This window comes from Porites lutea, chromosome 14 (assembly GCF_958299795.1).
Source record: "Porites lutea chromosome 14, jaPorLute2.1, whole genome shotgun sequence".
NCBI classification, from domain to species: Eukaryota; Metazoa; Cnidaria; class Anthozoa; order Scleractinia; family Poritidae; genus Porites; species Porites lutea.
Window position 1 is genome coordinate 14110052 of NC_133214.1, and position 23086 is coordinate 14133137.

At 40.1% G+C, this 23086-nt stretch overlaps 1 protein-coding gene across 2 annotated transcripts in view; it reads right to left on the reverse strand.

The window, feature by feature from the left end:
* Positions 1 to 14988, reverse strand: part of LOC140924385 (uncharacterized) — a 158870-nt gene extending 143882 nt beyond the window's left edge. The window contains exons 1-3 of one of the 2 annotated variants that reach the window (XM_073374419.1): positions 14949 to 14984; positions 1643 to 3646; positions 448 to 1516 (exon numbers count right to left, since the gene is read on the reverse strand). In XM_073374419.1, the coding sequence (XP_073230520.1) occupies positions 448 to 1516; positions 1643 to 3619 (3046 nt within the window). In that variant the 5' untranslated portion in view covers positions 3620 to 3646; positions 14949 to 14984. Of the gene's footprint in view, positions 1 to 447; positions 1517 to 1642; positions 3647 to 14948 lie in introns of both variants that reach the window. The other variant, XR_012164264.1, reaches the window with a different exon arrangement.
* Between the last annotated feature and the right edge of the window lie 8098 nt (positions 14989 to 23086).

Below are 23086 nucleotides of genomic sequence, written 5' to 3' on the forward strand. Positions count from 1 at the left end.
ATTCCGAGCTCGGAGACATATTCCCTCACCCCTGCTTCTTGACCCATCCCTAGCTAATACCATTTCTGTCCTCGAAACCTGTATCGCAAACGAGTACGCGTGCAACTTGATTCAAACTGCATGGGACGAAAGGGTAAATTGCTGTTTCGGAAGACTTTTTTTTACAAAAAGAAGCCAGGACACGGAAATGAGGTGGGACCAACGTGCATAATTATGCTGGTAAAAAAAATAAAGGTGATTTAGTTATTGCTACGGAATTTGTCAACCTGAGAGTGCGAAGCAGTCTTCAATTGTCTCCGGCCTTCCCACAATTAAAAATGTTTAATTTATGAAACTAGCAAGACAAAAATCTTAATATGTCTTCAAAAATGCTTTAAAGCAGTCCGTCCTCGTTGCCGTCGCCGTCGTCGTTGCTTAAGTTATTGTCGCTTGTTGCAACATCAACATGTTCAGGGCCAAGCTTGTCCAGTCTTATCTTTAGAGCACGTTGCTGATAATCCTTGGCTTGCTCGAGGTCACCTAGATCCTGGTAAATTGAAGCCAAGTTATTGTAGCTTGTTGCAACAGAAACATGTTCAGGGCCAAGCTTGTCCATTCTAATCTTTAGAGCACGTTGCTGATACTCCTTGGCTTGCTCGAGGTCACCTAGGTCCTGGTAAATTAAAGCCAAGTTATTGTAGCTTGTTGCAACAGAAACATGTTCAGGGCCAAGCTTGTCCATTCTAATCTTTAGAGCACGTTGCTGATACTCCTTGGCTTGCTCGAGGTCACCTAGGTGCTTGTAAGTTGAAGCCAAGTTATTGTAGCTTTTTGCAACAGAAACATGTTCAGGGCCAAGCTTGTCCATTCTAATCTTTAGAGCGCGTTGCTGATACTCCTTGGCTTGCTCGAGGTCACCTAGGTCCTGGTAAATTGAAGCCAAGTTATTGTAGCTTGTTGCAACAGAAACATGTTCAGGGCCAAGCTTGTCCAGTGTAATCTTTAGAGCACGTTGCTGATACTCCTTGGCTTGCTCGAGGTCACCTAGGTCCTGGTAAATAAAAGCCAAGTTATTGTAGCTTGTTCCAACATCAACATGTTCAGGGCCAAGCTTCTCCAGTCTAATCTTTAGACCACGTTGCTGATACTCCTTGGCTTGCTCGAGGTCACCTAGGTCCTGGTAAATATCAGCCAAGTTATTGTAGCTTGTTGCAACAGAAACATGTTCAGGGCCAAGCTTGTCCAGTGTAATCTTTAGAGCACGTTGCTGATACTCCTTGGCTTGCTCGAGGTCACCTAGGTCCTGGTAAATATCAGCCAAGTTATTGTAGCTTGTTGCAACAGAAACATGTTCAGGGCCAAGCTTGTCCAGTGTAATCTTTAGAGCACGTTGCTGATACTCCTTGGCTTGCTCGAGGTCACCTAGGTCCTGGTAAATTAAAGCCAAGTTATTGTAGCTTCTTGCAACAGAAACATGTTCAGGGCCAAGCTTGTCCAGTCTTATCTTTACAGCACGTTGCTGATACTCCTTGGCTTGCTCGAGGTCACCTAGGTGCTTGTAAATTGAAGCCAAGTTGTGGTAGCTTCTTGCAACATCAAAATGTTGAGGGCCGAGCTTTTCAAGTTTTATGGCGAGTGAATGTGTAAAGTATGTTTTGGCCACGTTAAATTCACAATGCAATTCACAAATATGCGCTAGGTTTTCACATTTTTCTGAAATGTCTTGATCGTAAACTTGGAGAAAATTTTCTTTTACAAACACTTCGTCGGTTACCACTGTTATGGCCTTTAAATGTGGAACGAGACGTATGGTGTCCAGTCTCCAATTCAATTGTGGAACAGCGTCTATAAATTCGTCAAATGATGTAATAACGGCATTTACGACTTTAGGGGTTTGACTCTCTGGGCAATTGCTCATCATAATTTTGATAGCATCATGCACAACCTGGTGCACACGAATGAAGTAGCCACCTTGGTCATCTTCGAAAAGCAAAAGCGAGCAATTTCTTAAATTCATGCGTATTAGTTCCTTGTCCTCTTCATGAAAGTCTTGGAGTACGTTAATGATGTAATTGATTGCTACGTCCACGTTTAATTGTTGTGGTGCGCAGAGGGAAAGGAGAGTGAAAAGGTGTTTCACAATCTCGTCGGAAGTCATCAGTGTTTCGACGGCTAGCTTAATTGCTTGTGTCATTGACTTTGGGTAAATTGGGTTTGTATATGCGAGTGTATCCTCCGTAGTTTCTATTTTGCCTTTTTCTAACATCTTCAGGTATTCTTTCCAGCCAAAATGCTTCGATGCTTTGCCCTGTTGCATCCCTTTGACAAAGACGGCAGCGCCTGCTAAAGCAAGTGGTTGATAGTCTAGTTTTTGCGCCACTTTTCTCACTATCTCGCTGTCATTTATTCCAGATAACTTGGCCAATAAGGAACAGCCATCGTCGGGCTCCATACCTTTGCTCGCTGAGATGTGATTAACAAAAGAGTCTTTTGGGGGGATTGACCTAATGTCTTGAGTTGTAATCAGCATCTGACCCTTTGCCCAAGTTTGGATTCCAGCCTGTGGTAAATGGACATGCATAGAGGACATGCTGCTGACATTGTCAACAACCAGTAACCAAGACGTATAACAGCTAATTTTTACAGCAATAAGCATCTTAAGATAAGTGATCTTTTCCTCTACTTTCCAGTCCTTCGAGCTGAGGATTTCCATAACCGAACAGTCTGGACACTTCAAAAAGCGAGCAAATGAGACATATGACTCCAAGAGTGAATCTGGACAAGCTGCATTTAAGGTCATCACAAATGAGGAACTGCCTGGGATATCCTTAATCTCGTCAAAGTACCTCTTAGCTACGAGGCCAGCTAACTGTGATTTGCCACTACCAGGATTCCCTGAAATGTACAGACAACTCATGTTGTTGTCACTGGCCTCTTTTAGCTCCCTCAGCTGCTGGGCTATTTCTGACACCTCGCGTTCACGACCACCGATGTCATGTGAAGGTTTAGGAGGGAGAATACAAAACGAAGGCGTTTCTTTGTGAAGCTGATCTTCAAGGACCTGGCGTTGATCCTCCTTTTCTTGAACTTCTTGTTCAAGGTCATCAACCTTTTTAAGGATCTGTTGTAATTCTTCCGTCGGAAACGTTTTCTGATTTTTTAAATCTTGCATTTTTACAGTGTGAAGACCAAGCCCTTGAAATGCCACCTCAACTTTGCTAATAGCATTCTGAAAATCTATGTCAGAGAGTCTACCTTGTTTCTTATGAGCAAATACTTCGTTCCTGAAGTTTCTAAGATCATCCACGTTCGTCCTTACGGTTGCGCTAAGACTGCGCCCAACACAATCGGAGAAAAGTATGGCGTAGAAAAGCATTGTGCAATCCCATTCTTCCCTGTTTCCTTTTTTCATTGTGGTTAAAAGATGAGTATTTCTTGTTTGGTTTCGGGCAGACTCTCCGTTATAAAAGTCCATTCCATTTGGAGGCTCGTCTTTCCATTCTCCTTTTGTTAATTTGTGCTGTTTGTCCCATTCTTGTTTGAAGATTTCTCTTAGGCCTTCGGTGAGAATGTCAGTTGTTGCATAACAAATTCTGAAGTAATTCAGCTGTTCTTTGGAGTATTCTTTGGAAATGGACATACTTGATGTACCTCTGGTCCTTGGAACCTTTTGGAAAATAATCCCTTCTGTTAGCAAATCAACTCAAAAGGACAAATTAATTTATACCATAGAATCAAAAAAAAAACAAGGGGCACTAAAAAGGAAAATAACTAAAAGGGTAGTGTTGAAATTACATTCCAATCCCCCGTTTCGAAAAACTCTACAGTTCGATAACCTTTCTTCAGCATTTAACAAAGCAACGTTAAGCTATTAAACATAAACTAAAAGAAGAAATTTTAACAATAGCATATCTAAAATGTCGCCATGTCAATGACTTAAAGCTCTCTTCAAGGCAGTCTCCCCACACTTTAATAGATCATTTTCATCATCTAAAAAATTTTAAAGGCACCGGACGAATTTTCGATTAGTTTAAAATTCTTGCGTTCATGCGTTCCTTCACACCTTCATACGGACTAACCGTACAAAAATTTAGACACTTGGCCGTTCAAAAATTTGAACGCCAAAAATCGAGCTCCTTGCATTTTTCAGCTCTGTTCTATGTGTTATACGATACAAAAGTACAATTAGACAGACACCCAAACCAAAAATAACAAATTTTAAAGGCACCGGACGAATTTTCGACTTGTTTAAAATTCTTACGTTCATGTGTTTCTTTCACACCTTCACACGGACTAACCGTACGAAAATTTAGGCACTTAACCGTTAAAAAATTTGAACGCCAAAAATCAAGCTCGTTGGATTTTTCAGCTCTGTTATACGATGCAACAATACAATTAGACAGAAAGCCCAAACGACAATTAGAAGGTTTTTAGTTTTTGAAAATGAATATTTTTGCTTAGAATTATAGGATAAAATTTGAGATTGTCAGTTAGATCTGTTAGGGCCTGTTTACATGGAGTGGGGGACCCCGGTCTAGTGGGGTTGGTTTCTTTTGTTTTCACGCTCTGAGGGACACAAAACAAAAGAAACCTACCCCACTAGACCGGGGTCCCCCACTCCATGTAAACAGGGTCTTAACCCTCCATCGTACATGGGGTGGGGTGGGGGGCTTGGATAGCATTCCTTTTCCCAAGGGTAGTTTTCTGTAATTTTTAAACAATGATTAAGACCACAGTAAAAACCCGCGTATAAGAACCTAGAATTTTGGAGTTCAGGCTGAACAGGTTCTTATATTTTGGGTATTTTTTCCAATAACAGACTGATTAGGTTCTTATTTGCATAGTTTTTATAGTGATTGATATTTTGTCACATGGAGTAAAATCACACCTGGGCACTTGCAGAATCAAGGTCCAAGAGAAAAGTCCTGTATTTTTTTCTATTCTGTATTAAAAAAAACTGTTTTGATTTTTTAATGTACTGTACAGTTTTTGTCACTGTATTTGTAACTACAGCAAAGTTTTATGGAATGAATAATATTTAATTGGTAAGGCTAAAAAGCAGTACACTACAAAAATTTTCACAATTAAAATCCAAAATTTGAACATCAAATCTGGAGCGTTTTTTTTTGGATATAAGAACCTATTTTTCTTTGTCAGGCTGAATAGGTTCTTATATATTTGGGTATTAAAAGGCAAAATTTCAGCCTGTAGGTTCTTTAATCATGAGGTTCTTATACGCGGTTTTTTACTGTATTAGAAACTCTTCTTTTTATTTTACTTTATGACGGCGGCATAAGTGACGTTCACTGTGACGTCATGTACCTGAAACAGATCCAAAAGCAGCAAATGTCTATATGTTCAGAGGTTTAACTACGTTTTCAGTAAACCCCATAGTGTAGGCAATTTTGACCTACGTCACAGGCATTTTTATTACAAAAAGCATTTGTTTTCACTCTCACCTGTCCTATTATATCATATGAAGTGTCGGCCGTTTTGACTGACGTTGCTGTTTCCCAGCTGCGCGATTTCCCATATAAATAGCAGAATCTAGGTAACTCGAAGTCTGAAGGGATAGCGGAGAACTGGATCGAACCATTCGAGTTAGCCGAGTTAAAACGACTGAGAAGTGACGTGAAATTCAAGAAAAATGATGGGCCGTTATTCGAGTTTAAAGGAACGACTGAGGGTGAAGATTTAGGAGCCTTATAGGCTCCCGAATGACCTTTTCCTAGCTTTTCCTATTTCAACGCCTTCTGCTAATATGGCCTGTTTCGAATAGGATCCTCTTAATACTTATAGAGCCACATACTGTACTGCAAGCCCAAACTTATTTTGGACATTAATATTTCTGTGCATGAAAAACAGGCAACTCATTCGTCATGCTACAACTGGCGGACACACTAATAATCAATCAAATGTGTATTGCGCGCGAAGTGAGAAACCAAAGGCGCCTGGCTTCGCGAGGCTTATAATCTTGTCGCGCGTTAAGCGCTTGTCCCGCGCGTGGTGTTAGCGACCTGCAAAGTCGGCCGGTCTATATATACTTGCATATATCGCGATGGCGTCCGCCCTGACGTCATCTAGTGTGTGACGTCACGGAACATTTTGTGTTTCCAGGCAACACCGCAAAGTGTCTACGCTTTAGTCATATTTCTATGGGTTTCGGTTTTTTGCGGTCGTTAAGTGCTCTTTGCAATGAATTTAGAATGCAAAAGTACTTTTAAGAGCAAATGGAGCGATTTTTGATAATACGCCTTAAGATATGAGCGAAAATCGAGGTAACAAAACACGTTTTCATAGCAGACGAGTTTATACCGTATCGGCTTAGTTCGGCATCTGTTCTTGAAATGCGATGAAATGAGTTTACGTTGGGTTTTCACCGTCAAAACAGCAGTCATTCTTCTGAAAGGTATCTTTGAATTTGTGTTTAATAGGGCGCGATCAACTTTATACAAGGCGCGCTGGCGGAAGTTCTAGGGAAATGCCTTTCAATAAAATATTAGGGCGTCGATAAAACCAGGAACATGGAACATCCCGGAACATTCCCGAACATTCTGGAACATCCCGGAACATCCCGGAACATGAAAAAATTAAAATATTTTTTTTATGAAAAAAAAATTAATTAATTAAATAATATTAATAATAACAAATAATAAAAGGAACAATAGATAGAAAACAATTTTGTAAAAATTTATAATAACAAAATAAATAACATAACATAACATAAAAACGAAAAATAAAGAAAGAACCAAACAAAGAAAGAAAAGAAACAGGTATCATCTCCGAGTATGAGAAAATATTTTGTCGCAATGAATTTTTTGCAGTGGGCGAGTGAGGGTCCATTCAAATGACAGTAATGAGTGAAGGCTTGCTTCTAAATTCAAAATATATCAAAATGGGTCGCGAGGAGAGGGTTTTGAAGCTTTCGTCACACAGCCACCTCTTGTAAACGTTTGCTATGCTGTTTAACGGTTATCCATTTACGGCTTTGCGACCGTAAGAAGAGCTTAGGGGCTCGTCGCTTTGGACTTGGATAATTAAATTTAAAGATTCACATTCGCCGTGAATAGTTGCAGTGGCAGTGGTAGCGCAGCGGTAGTTTCTAACTGTTATCAGTTAGCCTGAATTTTAGCCGTCTCCTCGCAAACTCCTCTTGCGACTCGAGGAGACGTCTGAAATATCATGCTGACTGTAAATAGTATAGAAACTACCACGAATGTGAGTATTGTCCACTAAAATCCAAACACAGGAGCCCCTATACTCTTCTTAAGTTCACAGAGCCGCCTAGTCTGTAAGTAATTCATGTTCAAGTAAAGCAAAGCACCTCAAGTAAGCAAATGTCGTTTATATATAAGGAGACTATATGTTGGCTTGAAATGAGCTACTTACCAACTTGGCTTGACATGAAACACTGCACAGACATTTCAGACCATTGCAGAACCGTAAATGGATAACCGCCAAATGATTAACTCACGGCAAACAATTACAAGAGGTAGCTGTGTGAGGAAAGCTTAAAAAACCCCCTCCTCGCGACCTATTTTAATATATTTTGAATTTAGAAGCAAGCCTTCACTCGTTACTGTCATTTGCATGAACCCTCACTCGCCCAACAAATTTTAATTTGTTGCGACAAAATGTTGTTTTCTCATACGCAGAGAGGATACCAGTTTCTTTTTCTTGATTATTTCATTATTTTTCGTTTTTCTTTTGTTATTTTACGTTATTGATAGTTTTTACGAAAATTATTTTATTATTATTAGATTTTTTTTTTCATGAAAATTATTTTTATTTTTTCATGTTCCGGGATGTTCCGGAATGTTCCAGCATGTTCCGGAATGTTCCATGTTCCGGGTTTTATCGACGCCCAGAATATTATCGTTGTGTTCACAATAAGTTCCACCTAGCTTAGTGTCAACAAAACGTTTAGTTTTTTTTATTAGTTATTGTAGGTTTGTTTTGCTTTTTTATATAGCTTGAGTTTTTTTTAAATTTATATATTTTCTTCCCTATTTCCCGTTCAACTTCTTGCCGTTCCTCCGAAGTCCTTCGCGAGGTCCTGCGATTCATGTATTTCTAGTAATCCTAAGCTATTGTTGCCAAGGCTGCCGGTTAGATAGATAGATAGATAGATAGATAGATAGATAGATAGATAGATAGATATTCTGTTTATTTCACCCACTTGCAGCAATAACTGAATTATTGGGGAAGGTCATTGTCACATACAATTAACCATTTACATACATTCACTGAAATTTATAAGTTACAAAATCATTAATTCTTCTGGTATGACCATGTTGACGTCTTGGAAGTTGGACCCTCATACTGTAATGAGACTCAAAAGCGGCAGGAGAAGGGATGATGTTCTTAAGGGGGGGGACATTTGGTGTGCAGTAGCCATAAACCGCTTACAAGCTCCTACTCTCTTGTCACTAAGAGACTCCAGGCCGGCCAAGACCAAGGCTTCCGCATAGCCGGCCAAATATTATTTTGAGGGCTTTCCGCTGTACAGACTCAATTAACTCATCAAGATATAAAGGGATCGCAGCCCAAACTGGCGAGGCGTACTCAACATTGGATCTAACAATACTACAGTAGACTAACACGAGATCGTTAGTGCCCAGTCCAACTCTCTTGAGGGTCCGCAGCACAAACAATCGCTTAGTAGCTTTAAACAATTTAGGGTTGTTGAAACAACCTTTCTGCCAAGCTTCCCCAGATTGTCAGTTTTTTGTAGATGATATACTTACTGTTAACGAAGAAGGCTAAGATGACAACTGTAGCATGATTACAGAGTTACTACTCGAAAAACCAAGGGAAGCAGAGTGTCAAAGCGGAAACGGGATCTTTCATGCCTGTGCGTGACATCTGTTTTTATTTTCGCCGTAATTCAAACCACTTGAGACTAAAGAAATACTCATATCAATTGCATATTTCACAGCAACCGATGGTTAGGAGGCTAACATGTGAGTTTACCTTACAGATGTGATTGATGAGAACCCTTTTCATAATTGTTTACGTGAATCAGAGAAAGCCGTTTTAGTTCCAGTGGCAAAAAACTAATTATTGCGGATCATGAGCGTAGAAACTGAATTGAACAACACAGTAAACAGTACTCATATTGAATTCTATGATTTTATTCACAGTTGCTTAGATACAATTAACCTGCGAATGGTGAGGAGCGAAGAGAGTAGGCTGTATTCACATTCAAAGATACAATGAAAACAGTAATGCGTGACACAACCGTCAACCTGAAATGTATACAGTCACGACTGCATGAAGTCTTATTATTCAATCGGGTATTCAATCTGTGTTTAACGACCAAAGGCCTTGTATTGATATGCAAAAGAAAATAACGAAAAAAGCTTAGTTTACCTCTGGAGTTTGAAGCCTATTGAAGCTTTCAGAAGCGACGTAACATGCTTGGAAATGTATAAAAATACAAAACCCATGCACTGCGCTAAAACCTGAATAAACTTTATTTACAGGAACTTCTAGACTTTGCTAACATTTGTTTCTTCCCGACAACTCGTCTCGTACTAAGCTGAGACCAGGCTCTACTTTCATTTTCCTGGGTAAATAGATTCCCCACCGGCAAGGAGAATCGAAAAGACTCATTACTTGTGTACCTGAATTACGTGGTCTTGCGAATCGAACAATGATTGTTGCATCCCTTGCATGTACTTTCACGTGATTACTGGGACATTAGACGGACTTTAAACTCAACACCAGGGCTTTCGCGGCCACATACCATGTATGTTAGTCGGTACAACACGAGCATCCCAAGAATGAGGACAGATTTGGGAAAAACTTTGCTTTACAGTTAATAGAGTGTCGCTGTCCACGAATAATCTGCAGGCTCCTTTTGTTGCCCGCAATTACTCTGTGAAATATTTTCATGGTAAGTACTGGCCTGTTTCAGGCGTTTAGATGAGCAGAGAATTTCGCGAGTGGAGAGCAGAGAGAAAATAACAAGCGGGCGGGAATCGAAAAAGAAAGCAATATGTCAATTCCACAATGGTGTCAGTATTTTCATTTTCAGTGTATTCGACCTACTCAGCTCGTCAACTAGCAGCTAATCATGTCTTTCTTCTTCATATTACGCTTACTTAATAATTTTTTTGGTAACCTGAAACTGTAGGTCGATCACTTTCTATGAAAGTTCAGCCATACATGTTTTTCGTATAACAGTTGCTTGAATAATTAAGAATGTTACATTTTAGCACCGTAAACGGCACCACTTCACAATTTATACGCCAATAGGGTATAAGAAGCACAATCATTTTTGTAAGGGAGGTCCCCCCGGGTTTTGCTGTCGACTGTTCCCTGGTGGGGTCGGACAAACGACACTGAGAGCCCAATTAACGGGCTCTTTCTTCTCCGTCATCTTCCTTCAATATATCCGTTCAAAAATGCATATATTTTATAAACTAAAGGAGAGCCTTATACAGTTTTGAAGGCCAAAATTCATTTACACATTGCTATGCAAATCAACTTCCGTCATGCCTGAATTGACAACACAATCAATGGAGAGGTTGAAAAAGCTTGGCGAAACAGGGTCAGGAACACGTCGCTTGTATACATTCTTTCCACCACGTTTTGCATTTAGTGTCTTAGTCCATCTAAGAACAGTATCCCATGTTCGTGAACCGCATTCTTAGCAGGACCATGTGTGCGATTCAGGCTCAACATTTTGAACCATTGCTATATAGCACTGTATATGGGCTAAAAATTAGAAAATTGTTTACACTATACGTTTAGAGTCAGTCTATTATCTTCGCAACCGTGGCTAGTTGACTTAAACACTCAACACTCGGTTACAAATTAAAGAGCTAGTATCTCATAACCATTGCGGCAAAAAAGCCAAAGGGTTGCTAAATCGACGTCGTTTTGGGCAATTTTAAGGTTTCAAACATCAAATAGCTTTCTCGTACCGAGACTGGAGACTTATGAATTTTGCTGTCTTGTCAAGAAATTCGTTCTAAACGAGGAGAGAATCGATATAAAATACTTCAGGTCCAACACGTCTCAAAATAGTATACCTTGTGAACATTGCTACAGGCTAAACTTTGTTAAAAGTTTGTTTCCAAAAAACAGCTCATTTTCTTCGTCACCGCCTGGGCTAGGTAACTACTGACACTTAACACATGGTCGCCAAAAGATACCTTAGTATTCTTAAGCTATTGCTGTCAAGGTCGCAAGTCCATTTCGTTTGAACAGATTTAGCGCGCGATGCCCCACATCAAGCATTCCATTCCCCGATTGTCAGTTTTATTACTGCAAATAGAAAGCCACACGATTTGTAGCTGAGTTGATGTAAATGATGCACTACTTACTGTTACGACCAAGGCTTAGGGGCACCCAACGAGAATATAGTTCAAAGCAAGAGAGGATAAAGGGGACAGAGAAGGCATCCCCCATACCGCCCTATTTCATAGGTAATTCGTCTCGAGTTATTTTTAAGACCACAGATCCCAAGGGGGATTAGCCAACAGCCAATCACATAGCGCGAATGTGTTCTGCGTGGATGACCCACGCTCAGAGCCACGCGTCCTTCACGAATTGACGCTGAAAAAAATGGCGGAAGACGCGGAGAGCGATATTGCTGTTCGTTTTGTCGACGAAAACAACTAAAGAGAGATTTCTACTAAAGCGGTGTCAGCGAAATGGAAATTAAAAAGAATTGCCCTTCCCCTATTGTATAGATCTAGAGCTAACAAAACATCAGGGAAATCCTTAACACACTGAATATTCTCTCAGGATCATTCATAATTTACAGTTTGAAGAGAGCAATTTCTGGTTTGACACTTATTCTTTTATTAGTCGTTTATTATTCAACAAAAATAACACTCGGCGTCCTACTTGCTTTATTGTACAAACGACCGGTTTCAATAGACCTGCGAAATTTCTCATTTTATTAAAGCACTGAGGTTACAACAACTTCGAGTTAAACTGATTTCACGGGTTGTCAAAGAGTCCAGCGATTCCCTTTTCCTAGATGAGCGCCGGCTCATTTCGCTTCAATATTCAGAAATGCTCTCGATCTCTTTACGCTTTCATTGCTTTTCGCCCGACATGTTCTGCACGACGTTTAGTCATGCGAAACCTCCACGAAACATCCACGCAGCACGCGAGGTAACTTTATCCCGATTCTAAAAATAAATCGAGACGAATTACCTATGGAATAGGGTGTGTATGGGGGATGCCTTCTCTGTCCCCTTTATCCTCTCTTGGTTCAAACCACTTAAACATAGCATTGTTGAACGTATTTTAGTATTTTAATGGTAGATATAGGTATATTTTTATCCCCTTAAAATTTTTCATCTGTTCGGATTTCCTAGCTGAAAGTCTAGTGAGTTTCGAAAACTACAGGGATCAAAACTTACCTTTTCGAAAATTTTAGCCTGAAAAAGGCTCCCGAAAATTCTAGTGACCTTTTTAGGGTAAAAATCCGTTAAAATGCTCAGATGTTCGAAAATCCTAGGAGAGGCAGGCAAGCAAGAAATTTTGCAACAAATGTTCCGAGATCCGAAATTCAAAATGTTCCGAAATTCTAGATCTCATATCGTCATCCGAACAGATATTTTCCGAAAATTGACGTTGGATGCCCCTGAAGGCTCGGATAGCAAATTATTGTAGCATGGTATTTATAAAGAGTTATTGCTTGAATGACTGAAGAAAAAACAGGCCGAGTCAACGGCGGCTTCTTTCTTTTCAATATGCCTCTGCCTGACGTCTGTTTTTTATTTCAGTGGTAATATCAAACCCCCAAAAATGAGCATTTGAATTGCATATTTCACGGCTCTGGTACCATTTGGTTTCGCTTGCAGCCTTCACAATTCAAAGGTCACTGCCCAGGGGTGGGAAGCTCGGTGAAGTATTTTGTGGTTAGGTGCCTGTTCCAGGCGTTAAGATGAGCGGAGAATGGCGCGAGTAGAGAGCAGAGAGAAATAACAAGCGGAATCGAGAGAGAAATCATTGAATCAATTGCACGACAACGTCCGTGTTTCTACTGTCAGGGTAGGCGACCTACTTAGCTCATTGACACACAGCTAATCATGTATTTCTTATTTACTATTTTAAAAACCCTCCTGAAGGATACATGAATCTTGTTGTGAAGCAACGATAAATGGCAGTAACAATCATAAATCGCCATGGCTTTTTTAGTTGACCAACAAATAAAAACAAATAAAAAACAAAGAAAATGGTTCAGTTCATTTGTGTAGTTCCTTAACGTCAAATACCCCAAAAAAGGTACCACGACATGTACAACTCCAACTGCTGTCGTTTTACATTTTAATAATCTGAGAAAAACCACTTCACAAGTTATACCCCAAATACTGTGTGCAACGATTTTGTAACGAGGGCCTCCTGGGGTTTGCTTACTTTCCCTGTCGATTTTTTCACCTTCTTTTAAAACTCCCCGTTTTATATACCAGAGAGGAGCCTCATACGGTTTTGCAATCCAAAATCCATTTAGACATTACTATTCAAAACAACTACCGTAATGGTTGAATATTGCCGACGCGCTTAATGAAATTCAAATAAGCTTGAAGAAACAGTAATACGTCGGTTCAATTCTTTAGCATTTGGATGTTGTCTTTTTCTTACATTTATTTCCTTAGTCGATCTATGAACAGTACCTTCGTAAGTTACCTCATGATTCAAGTTCTGTATATTTTCAATCATTGCTGCAGGCTAAAATTTATTTACACTCCGCGGTAAGAAACAGCCTGTTTGGCAAAAATACTCAACGTATGGTCAGGTCACAAACAGATATTATTCATTAACTATCGATGCGAAAATGGTTGCCAGTCGACCTCGTTTTGAACAATTTTAAAGTCTGAAACATCAAATGATATTAATACCTTTCTACCCTAAAATCAGTGTAAAATGCGTCAAGCATGGAACAGCATCCACCCCAATAAATTGTCAGTGTAGTGCTTGCTCTTAATAATATCTTAAGGAATTTTTTTTCTAAATATGGGTTACCGATTTGTATACTAGCTTTGATGTCATCGGATGTACTTACTTTTTGCGAATTCAGTCAGTCTTATTGCAAGTTGTTAATGAGAGCGTCTGCTTGAATGACGAAGGGAAATACTGTGAAAACGAAAGCGGATGTTTACAACATGCCACAAAGTGACATCATATTCCGCACAATCAATCCATGAGTCATAGTCAGGACGGTGGGGAGAGGGAGGGAGAGGGAGTAATATAAATTGGCGTATTTAAGACTTCTGCGTTGGACCTAAAGCTGACTATACGCACAGAAAAGGTATATACCCAACGAGCACTACAGTCATTTATGTACTACAGGAGAGCCTCATACTGTTTGCCAATCCAAAATTCATTTAGGCATTACTATGCAAAACAACTACCGTTATGCCTGAATAATGCCAACACACTCAATGGAATTAAAGTCAAATAAGCATGAAGAAACAGAAAATGACTTGTCGCTTACATTCTTTAACGTTTGGGTGTCTTTCTTACATTTAGTCTATCTCTTGGTCTAACTATGAAAAGTATATTGATTCGATAAGTACCTCAACGCGTCCACTGCATTCCTAGCAGGATCATGTACATTTATAATGATTCAAACTCAATATCTGGAACCATTACTCCAAGCGAAAGTTTATTCAAACATTGTGTTAAGAAACAGGCTGTTTTCGGCACAGCGGAAAGTTGAAAAAAAATACTCAACGCATGGTTACAAAGAAGTATTCAGTTCCTTATCTATCGATGCGAAAAAGGTTGTCAGTCGACGTCGATTTGAACAATTCAACGGTCTGAAACATCAAATGATAGACCTTTCTACACTAAAATCAGCTAATCAGTGTAAAATGCGTCAAGCGTGGAGCAGTAGCATCCACCAGGATTGTTAGGGTAGTGATTGCTCTTAATATATTAAGAAACGGTTTTTTACTACAAGTTATAGACACCCACATTAATGATGTTCATGATGTACTTACTTTTTGCGATTTCACTCAGTCTTATTGCAAGCTGTTAATGAGAGCATCTGCTTGAATGACGAAGGGAAATACTGTGAAAACGAAAGCGGATGTTTACAACATGCCACAACGAGACATCATATTCCGCACCACCAAAAATGCGCATATTGTGTAGCTAACGTTATCCACGGGTCATAGTCAAGGTGGGGGGTGGGGAGGAAGAGGGGGTAAATTGGTCTATTCGAGATTTCGAGTTGGACCTAAAGACTATACGCACAAAAAAGCTATAATACCCCAAAAATCACTGAATAATTTTTGTACCCCAAAACTGAACACCACCTTTTTGTTATTAATTCATACATTCATGTGCATCACGTTGACTGTCTGTGAGTTACTATAGAATTGAGTAAGAGCGAATGCTCTTTTGAAAAACAATCGCGTAGATTACCCGCCGGCAAGAAAAATCGAAAGGTCTCATATTTGGTACAGAACCTGTGTACCTGAACTACGTGTGCTTGCTAATGGAACAATGATTGTTGTACAATTAATAGATTACCGCTGACCACGAATAATCTGCAGGCTCCAATTGTCGCCCCCAGTTACTCAGTGGAGTATTTTCATGGTAAGTACTGGCCTGTTTCAGGCGTTCAGATGAGCGGAGAATGGCGCGAGTGGGGAGCAGAGAGAAAATAACAAGCGGGCGGGAATCGAAAAAGAAAGCAATATGTCAACTGCACGATGGCGTCCATATTTTCACTGTCAGGGTATTCGACCTACTCAGCTCGTTGACCCGCAGCTATTAAATCATATATTTTTTCTTCATATGACGCCTAAATAATAATATTTTTTTGTAACCTGAAGCTGTAGGTCGATGACGTGCGCATGCTATGAAAGTTCAGCCACACATGTTTTTTGAATAACTGAGAATGTTTTAGCACCGTAAGCGGTACCACTTCACAATTTATACGCCAACAGGGTATAGAAGCACAATAAGGGGGGTCCCTCAGGGTTTTGCTGTCGACTGTTCCCGGATGGGGTCGGACAAACGACATTAAGAGCCCAATATCTTCTCCGTCACCTTCCTTTAATATATCCGTTCAAAAAATCATACATAAATATAAACTAAGGGAGAGCCTAATACAGTTTTGCAGGCCGAAATTCATTTACACATTCCTATGCAAATCAACTTCCGCCATGCATGAATTGACGACACAATCAATGAAGAGGTTGAAAAGTACCTTTTTACTGAGACTGCGTCAAGCACTGCACCACTCGTATAGTCAGTCAGTTGGAAGTATTCTTAGTATCTTAAGGAACGGTTTTTTCTACAAACAGACACCCGATTTATATACTTGCATTGCCGTAAATGATGTACTTACAGTTGAGGACACAATAAATGCGTTGAGGTTTGAAGCCGCGGTGAAACAATTAACACGTCGATCTCTTGCGTAGACTTATGGACTTTGCTGTCTTGTTAAGAAATTCGTTCTAAATAAGGAGAGTATGGATATAAGTTACTTCAGGTCCAACACGGCTCAAAATCCCGGGGGGTGGACTCCGCATATGAAAGGGGTGGGGATGCTCGTCGTCTCGCTTAGGGGTGTAAATTTCGGATTTGATCTCACTTAGGGTGTTCTGGGCAAAACGCCATCATATTTAGCCGTGAAGGTCTTGTTTAGGGTTGCACGTGAAAAAATATGAAAGTATTATATTGTCTGTGTTTTAACATGGTCTCTTTTGGGGGGACAAGAAAAGCTTGGGTGACGTCCAGATCGGTCTCCTTTAGGGGTTTAATTCAAAATTTCCGACGAGCATCCCCACCCCTTTCATATGGGGAGTCCCCCCTCCGGGCTCAAAATATTACACCTCGTTAATATTGCTACAGGCCAGACTTTTTAAAAATTTGTTTCCAAAAACAGCTAACTTTCTTCGTCACCGCGCGCCTGGGCAAGATAAGATATTCCCGACAGGTAAATCGCCCGTCGCGGGGCCATTTTCTCAAATTTTGAAAAATCGTTGCGTGAAGCTCAAAACTCCCCGGGGGCTGCAACTAGGCACATAATTGGCTAACTCTAACTTCCTGTGGGCCGAATTGGGGGGAATCGGAGGTAACGCAATTTTTATGCGAAGTTTCTTACGTCATAGACCAGATCTGGTCAATTTTTGCGCAGGGGCGGAAGACAATGAGTTTATAAATGACGAAAGGCGATTGGTGTGCAAAAGAAAATAATAAAAAAAAGCTTCGTTTTTACCACTGGAGTTTGAAGCCTATTGAAGCTTTCAGATGACAAGCGACGTAACATGGTTGAAATCGTATAAAAATACAAAAACCATGCACTGGAGTGAAACCTGAATAAACTTTATTTACATGGATTTCTAGACTTTGCTAACGTACGTATCTTCCCGACAACTCGTCTCGCACAAAGCTGAGATCAGGCTCTCCTTTATTTTTCCTGGGTAAATAGATTCCCGGCCGGCAAGGTGAATAGGAAAGTCTCATATTTGGTACAGTACTTGTGTACCTGAATTACGAGTACTTGATTGTTGCATCACTTGCATGTGCTTTCACGTGATTACTGTGACATCAGACAAACCTTAAACTCAACACCAGGGCCTTCGCGGCCATATACCATGTAACACGAGCATCCCAAGAATGTGGACAGTTGCTATACAGTTAATAGAGTACCGCTGACCAAGAAGCAGGCTCCTTTTATCGGAGTATTTTCATGGTAAGTACTGACCTGTTTCAGGCGTTCAGATGAGCGGAGAATGGCGCGAGTGGAGAGCAGAGAGAAAATAACAAGTGGGCGGGAATCAAAAAAGAAAGCAGGAAGAGCTTTGAAAATATATGATCTTTTAACATGTCAATTCCACAATGGCGTCAGGTACTTTCACTGTCAGCGTATTCGACCTACTCAGCTCGTCAACTAGCAGCTAATCATCTATTTTTTTCTTCATATTGCGCCTACTTTATAATTTGTTTTGGTAACCCTCGTATAACAATTGCTTGAATAATTAAGAATGTTACATTTTAGCACCGTAAGCGGTACCACTTCACAATTAATACGCCAATAGGGTATAAGAAGCACAGTCATTTTTGTAAGGGAGGTCCCCCCGGGTTTTGCTGTCGACTGTTCCTGGGTGGGGTCGGACAAACGACACTGAGAGCACAATTTAATGGGCTCTTTCCTTTCCGTCACCTTCCTTTGATATATCCGTTCAGAAAAACAGATATTTTTATAAACTAAAGTATATCCTTATGCAGTTTTGAAGGTCAAAATTCATTTTCACATTGCTATGCAAATCAACTTCCGTCATGCCTGAATTGACTACACAGTCAATGGAAAGGTCGAAAAGCTTGGCGAAACAGGATCAGGAACACGTCGCTTGTATACATTCTTTTCACCACTTTTTGCATTTAGTGTCTTAGTCCATCAAAGAACAGTATCCTATGTTCACCGCATTCTTAGCTGGATCATGTGTGCGATTTAGGCTCAACATTTTGAACCATTGCTATATAGCACTGTATATGGGCCGAAAATTAGAAAATTGTTTACACTTTACGTTTAGAGTCAGTCTATTATCTTCGCAACCGTGGCTAGTTGACTTAAACACTCAACACTCGGTTACAAAGAGCTAGTATCTCATAACCATTGCGGCAAAAAAGCCAAAGGGTTGCTAAATCGACGTCGTTTTGGGCAATTTTAAGGTTTCAAGTATCAAATAGCTTTCTCGTACCGAGACTGCATCAATCACTGCACCACTCGGATAGTCAGTCAGTTTGAAGTACGCTTAATATTTTAAGGAAAGGTTTTTGCCTATAAATAGACCCCGGGGGGGCACTCCCATACGGGTATGTGCCGCCCAACGGGGTCGTGATTTTGAAGCTCCTGATATAGAACGGGGTATCCATTTCAGAGGCATTTTCTAGAACGGGGTATAAAAAATTGTGGATCGAGGCTTTATCTTCTGCTTAAAATTGTTGCTGATTATGAAGAAGCATTTATTTGATGTAGAAGTCGAACAAATAAAGAAATATCTTTTAAAAAACAGGGCTATTTCAATTTACAAACTTTCTAGAACGGAGTTTAAAAAATTGGTCCATTTCTAGAACGGGGTATCAGTTTTAGGGCGAATTCTAGAACGGGGTATAAAAAATTGGCCCATTTCTAGAACGGGGTATCAATTTTAGGGGAATTTTTTTTAGAACGGGGTGCCAATTTGGAGTCACGGGCGGCACCGTATCCACCCAAAAACTACCCAAGTGCCCCCCCCCCCCCGGGAAATAGACACCCGATTTATATGCTTGCATTGATGTAAATGATGTACTTACTATTGAGTACACAATAAATGCGTTGAAGTTTGAAGCAGTGGTGAGACAATTAACACGTCGCTTGTGTAGACTTATGGATTTTGCTGTCTTGTTAAGAAATTCGTTCTAACTAAGGAGAGTATGGATATAAGTTACTTCAGGTCCAACACCGCTCAAAATAGCATACCTCGTGAACATTGCGACAGGCCAAACTTTTTAAAAGTTTGTTTCCAAAAAAACAGCTCACATTATTCGTCACTGCGCGCCTGGGCAAAGTAACTATGGACACTTAACGCTTGGTTGCCAAAAGATACTTTAATGTTCTTAAGCTATTGCTGGTCAAGGTCGCAAGTCCACGTCGTTTAAACAGTTTTAGAGCGCGATGCCCTAAGTCAAGCATTCCATTCCCCAATTGTCCGTTTTTCACTGCAAATAGAAAGCCACACGATTTGTTGCTGACTTGATGTAAACTGAACTACTAGTTACTGTTTACGACGAAGGCTCGGATTGCAAACTACTGTAGCATGGTATTTCAGATATTTATGAAGAGTTACTGCTTGAATGACTAAGGGAAAAAGACCACGTCAAAGACGGTTTCAGTTTTTTTTTAATATGCCTCTGCTTGACGTCTGTTTTTGTTTTAGTGGTAATATCAAGCCCACAAAAATGCGCAATTTAAATTGCATATTTCACGGCTCAGGTCCCTTTTGTTTTCGCTTGCAGCCTTCACAATTCATAGGTCATTGCCCAGGGGTGGATAACAAGCAGAATCAAAAGAGAAATCATTGAATCAATTGTACGACAACATCCGTGTTTCTACTGTCAGGGTAGGCGACCTACTCAGTTCATTGACCCACAGCTAATCATGTTTTTCGTCTTTACTATTTTAAGCCTTCCTAATAATTGGACACAAATGCATCCATAAATATTTTAGTAGCCTGCAGGTCAATCACGTGTCCGAAAAAAAATAATGTTGCGACAGGAATTTTTTGACAACCGTTTAATACATATATACTACAAAAGTTCACCAACATGAATCGTTTTTTCGTATAACAGTTATTTGAAAAAAAAAAAAGTATTAATATATATCAATAGCACAAGTGCAAACAAGGCATAACATAATTACCTTTCACCTAACACCGTAGGCAGACGAGGGGAAACCTTTCTAAGAATTTCTTGAAATAAAATGAAATAGCTTTTATATTTTGCTTTTTAAATCAATTTTTTTTCAGGGGGAAGAGGGAGGGGAAGGTGAATTACAACAAAGATCTGTCCTGCTTTCCACGACACACTGCTCTAGTCACGTTTGCTATATTTCGCTCCATATAAGAGAATCAAAGACAGTGTTGGATTCTGGATTCCACGATACAGATTCCGGACTCCAGGTACTGGATTCCAGTATCTGTCAGTGGAACTTGGATTCTGGATTGCAATCGTTAGAGGGATTCCGAATTCGTTGAGCTGTATTTCGGATACCACTTAAGCCCAGGATTACGGATTACGGATTCCACAAGCAAAAATTTATCGGATTCCCCTACTTGGGGCGATATATGCATCACACTGCCGTAATTTACTATAGAGCTAGGAAAGTTAATTTTTTCAATACTGTTTGGCTCCCAGAGGGTATTGTACTGTTAGTGACGGGAAAACACTCCTGAAGGATACATGAATCTCGTTATGAAGCAACAATAACTGGCAGCGACAATTTTAAATCGCGATGGCCTTTTCAGTTGACTAACAGATGGCATCGTTCATTTGTCTAGCTCCTTCACGTCAAATACCCCCAAAAAGGTACCACAACAACTCCAACTTCTGTCGTTCTACATTTTAGTAATCGGAGAAGTACCTCTTCACAAGTTATACCCCAAATGATGTGTGCAACGAGCACTACAGTCATTTATGTAACGAAAGGCCTCCTGGGGTTCGCTTACTTTCCCCGTCGACTGTCACCTTCTTTTAAAACGCCCCGTTTCAAATAGCAGATAATTTATGTTCTACAGGTGAGCCTCATACTGTTTTGCAATCCAAAACTTACTTAGGCGTACTATGCAAAACAACTACCGTTACGGCTGAATAATGCCGACACGCTCAGTGGAAGTCAAATAAGCTTGAGGAAACAGGAACACATCCCATTTGGATGTTATCTTCTTGTTACATTTAGTCCCTTAGTCGATCTATGAACGGTACGGTTTGTAAGTTACCTAACCTCCACTGCATTCCAAGAAGGAGGATCATGTACATTTAAATGATTCAAATCAAGTTCAAGTTCAATACTTTCAATCATTGTTGCAGGCTAAAATTTATTTAGACCATCTATTTACACTTCGCGTTAAGAAAGAGCCTGTTTTCGGCACCGCGGAAAGTTGAAAAAAATACTTTAACGCATGGCTACAAACAGGTATTATTCATTAACTATCGATGCGAAAAAGGTTGTCAGTCGACGTCGTTTTGAACAATTTTAAGGTCTGCAACATCAAATGGTATACCTTCACTACTCTAAAATCAGTGTAAAATGCTTCAAGCGTGGAACAGCATCCACCCGGATTGTCAGGATAGTGCTTGTTCTTAACATCTTAAGGAACGGGGTTTTTTCTACAAGTAGACACCCGATTTGTCTACTTGCATTGATGTAAATGATGTACTTACCTTTTCCGATTTCACTCAGTCTTATTGCAATGAGCTGTTAATAAGAGCCGCGGCGTCTGCTTGAATGACGAAGGGAAGCTGACCGTGTGAAAGTGAAAGTGGATGAAACATGCCACGACGGGACATCATATTCCGCACTAACAAACATGGGCATATTCTGCAGCCCACGCTATCCATGAGTCATAGTGAGGGTGGAGAGGGGGGAGGGGTAAATTGACGTATTTAAGTATTCTAGTTGGACGTATAAAGACAACACGCACAAAAAAGCTATATACCCCAAAAATCACTAAATAATTTCTGAACCCCAAAACACCTCCTTAGTATATCATACATTCATGTGAATCAAGTTGACTGCTTGGGTTATTATAGAATTGAATAAGAACGAATGCGCTACTGATAAAATTCGCGTATTTCAACAATATCAACCTCCAAAATGAATGTCATGTCGTTTAAGAGTGATCGAAAAGTGACCCGAAAAAACCATTACTAACCAAAATTTCAGACCTCCCCCCTCTCCCCCGCCCGGAAGATACTTATAACCCTCTAACGGTCAAGGATTTTCGTTCCGCAAAAGCTTCTTCTGCAGGGTGCGCGGAGGCTGGGGAGAGAGGAGAACGCGCTTGTCTCCGAACTGCGAAAAAGATCTAAAGTACTGCAAAAACCGATGAATTGTGTCGGATCTGAATCAGTCTGAGTAGGTTGAAATATCGTACAAAAAAAGACGAAGACTGATCCCAACGACGCGATGGAAACTAATTAAACAAAAAGGAGAATTAATACAGTCAAATTGACGTTTTGGGGGCGCCGCCCTCGAGCAAGGGCCAGCGAGGGGGAACGAGAGCCAGTATTATCGGGGCAACGTCTGATACCGGGGGTTCAGAAAGAGTTTCTTTGTATTATGGGAGTGAGATGTATTTTCATTTACAACAATTTCGATGGATGTGCAACCGGACAATTTCAAATCCATCCAAGAAAATCATGATGACCAAGAACGGATGAAATTATATTTCTTTACGTTTCTTACTTTATGTTTTAAAGATGCTGCCTGGTGTCCGTTATAACGAGAGTTAGAACAATAGAATTATGCTGCGAAATAGCGAGGTGTCCGCAAAACGACCTTAATTTTTTTTTAAATAAAATGAATCACTTTATTTAAAATTACCTCTACATTTCGGCAAAGCTGTTGTTCAGTAACTGTGAA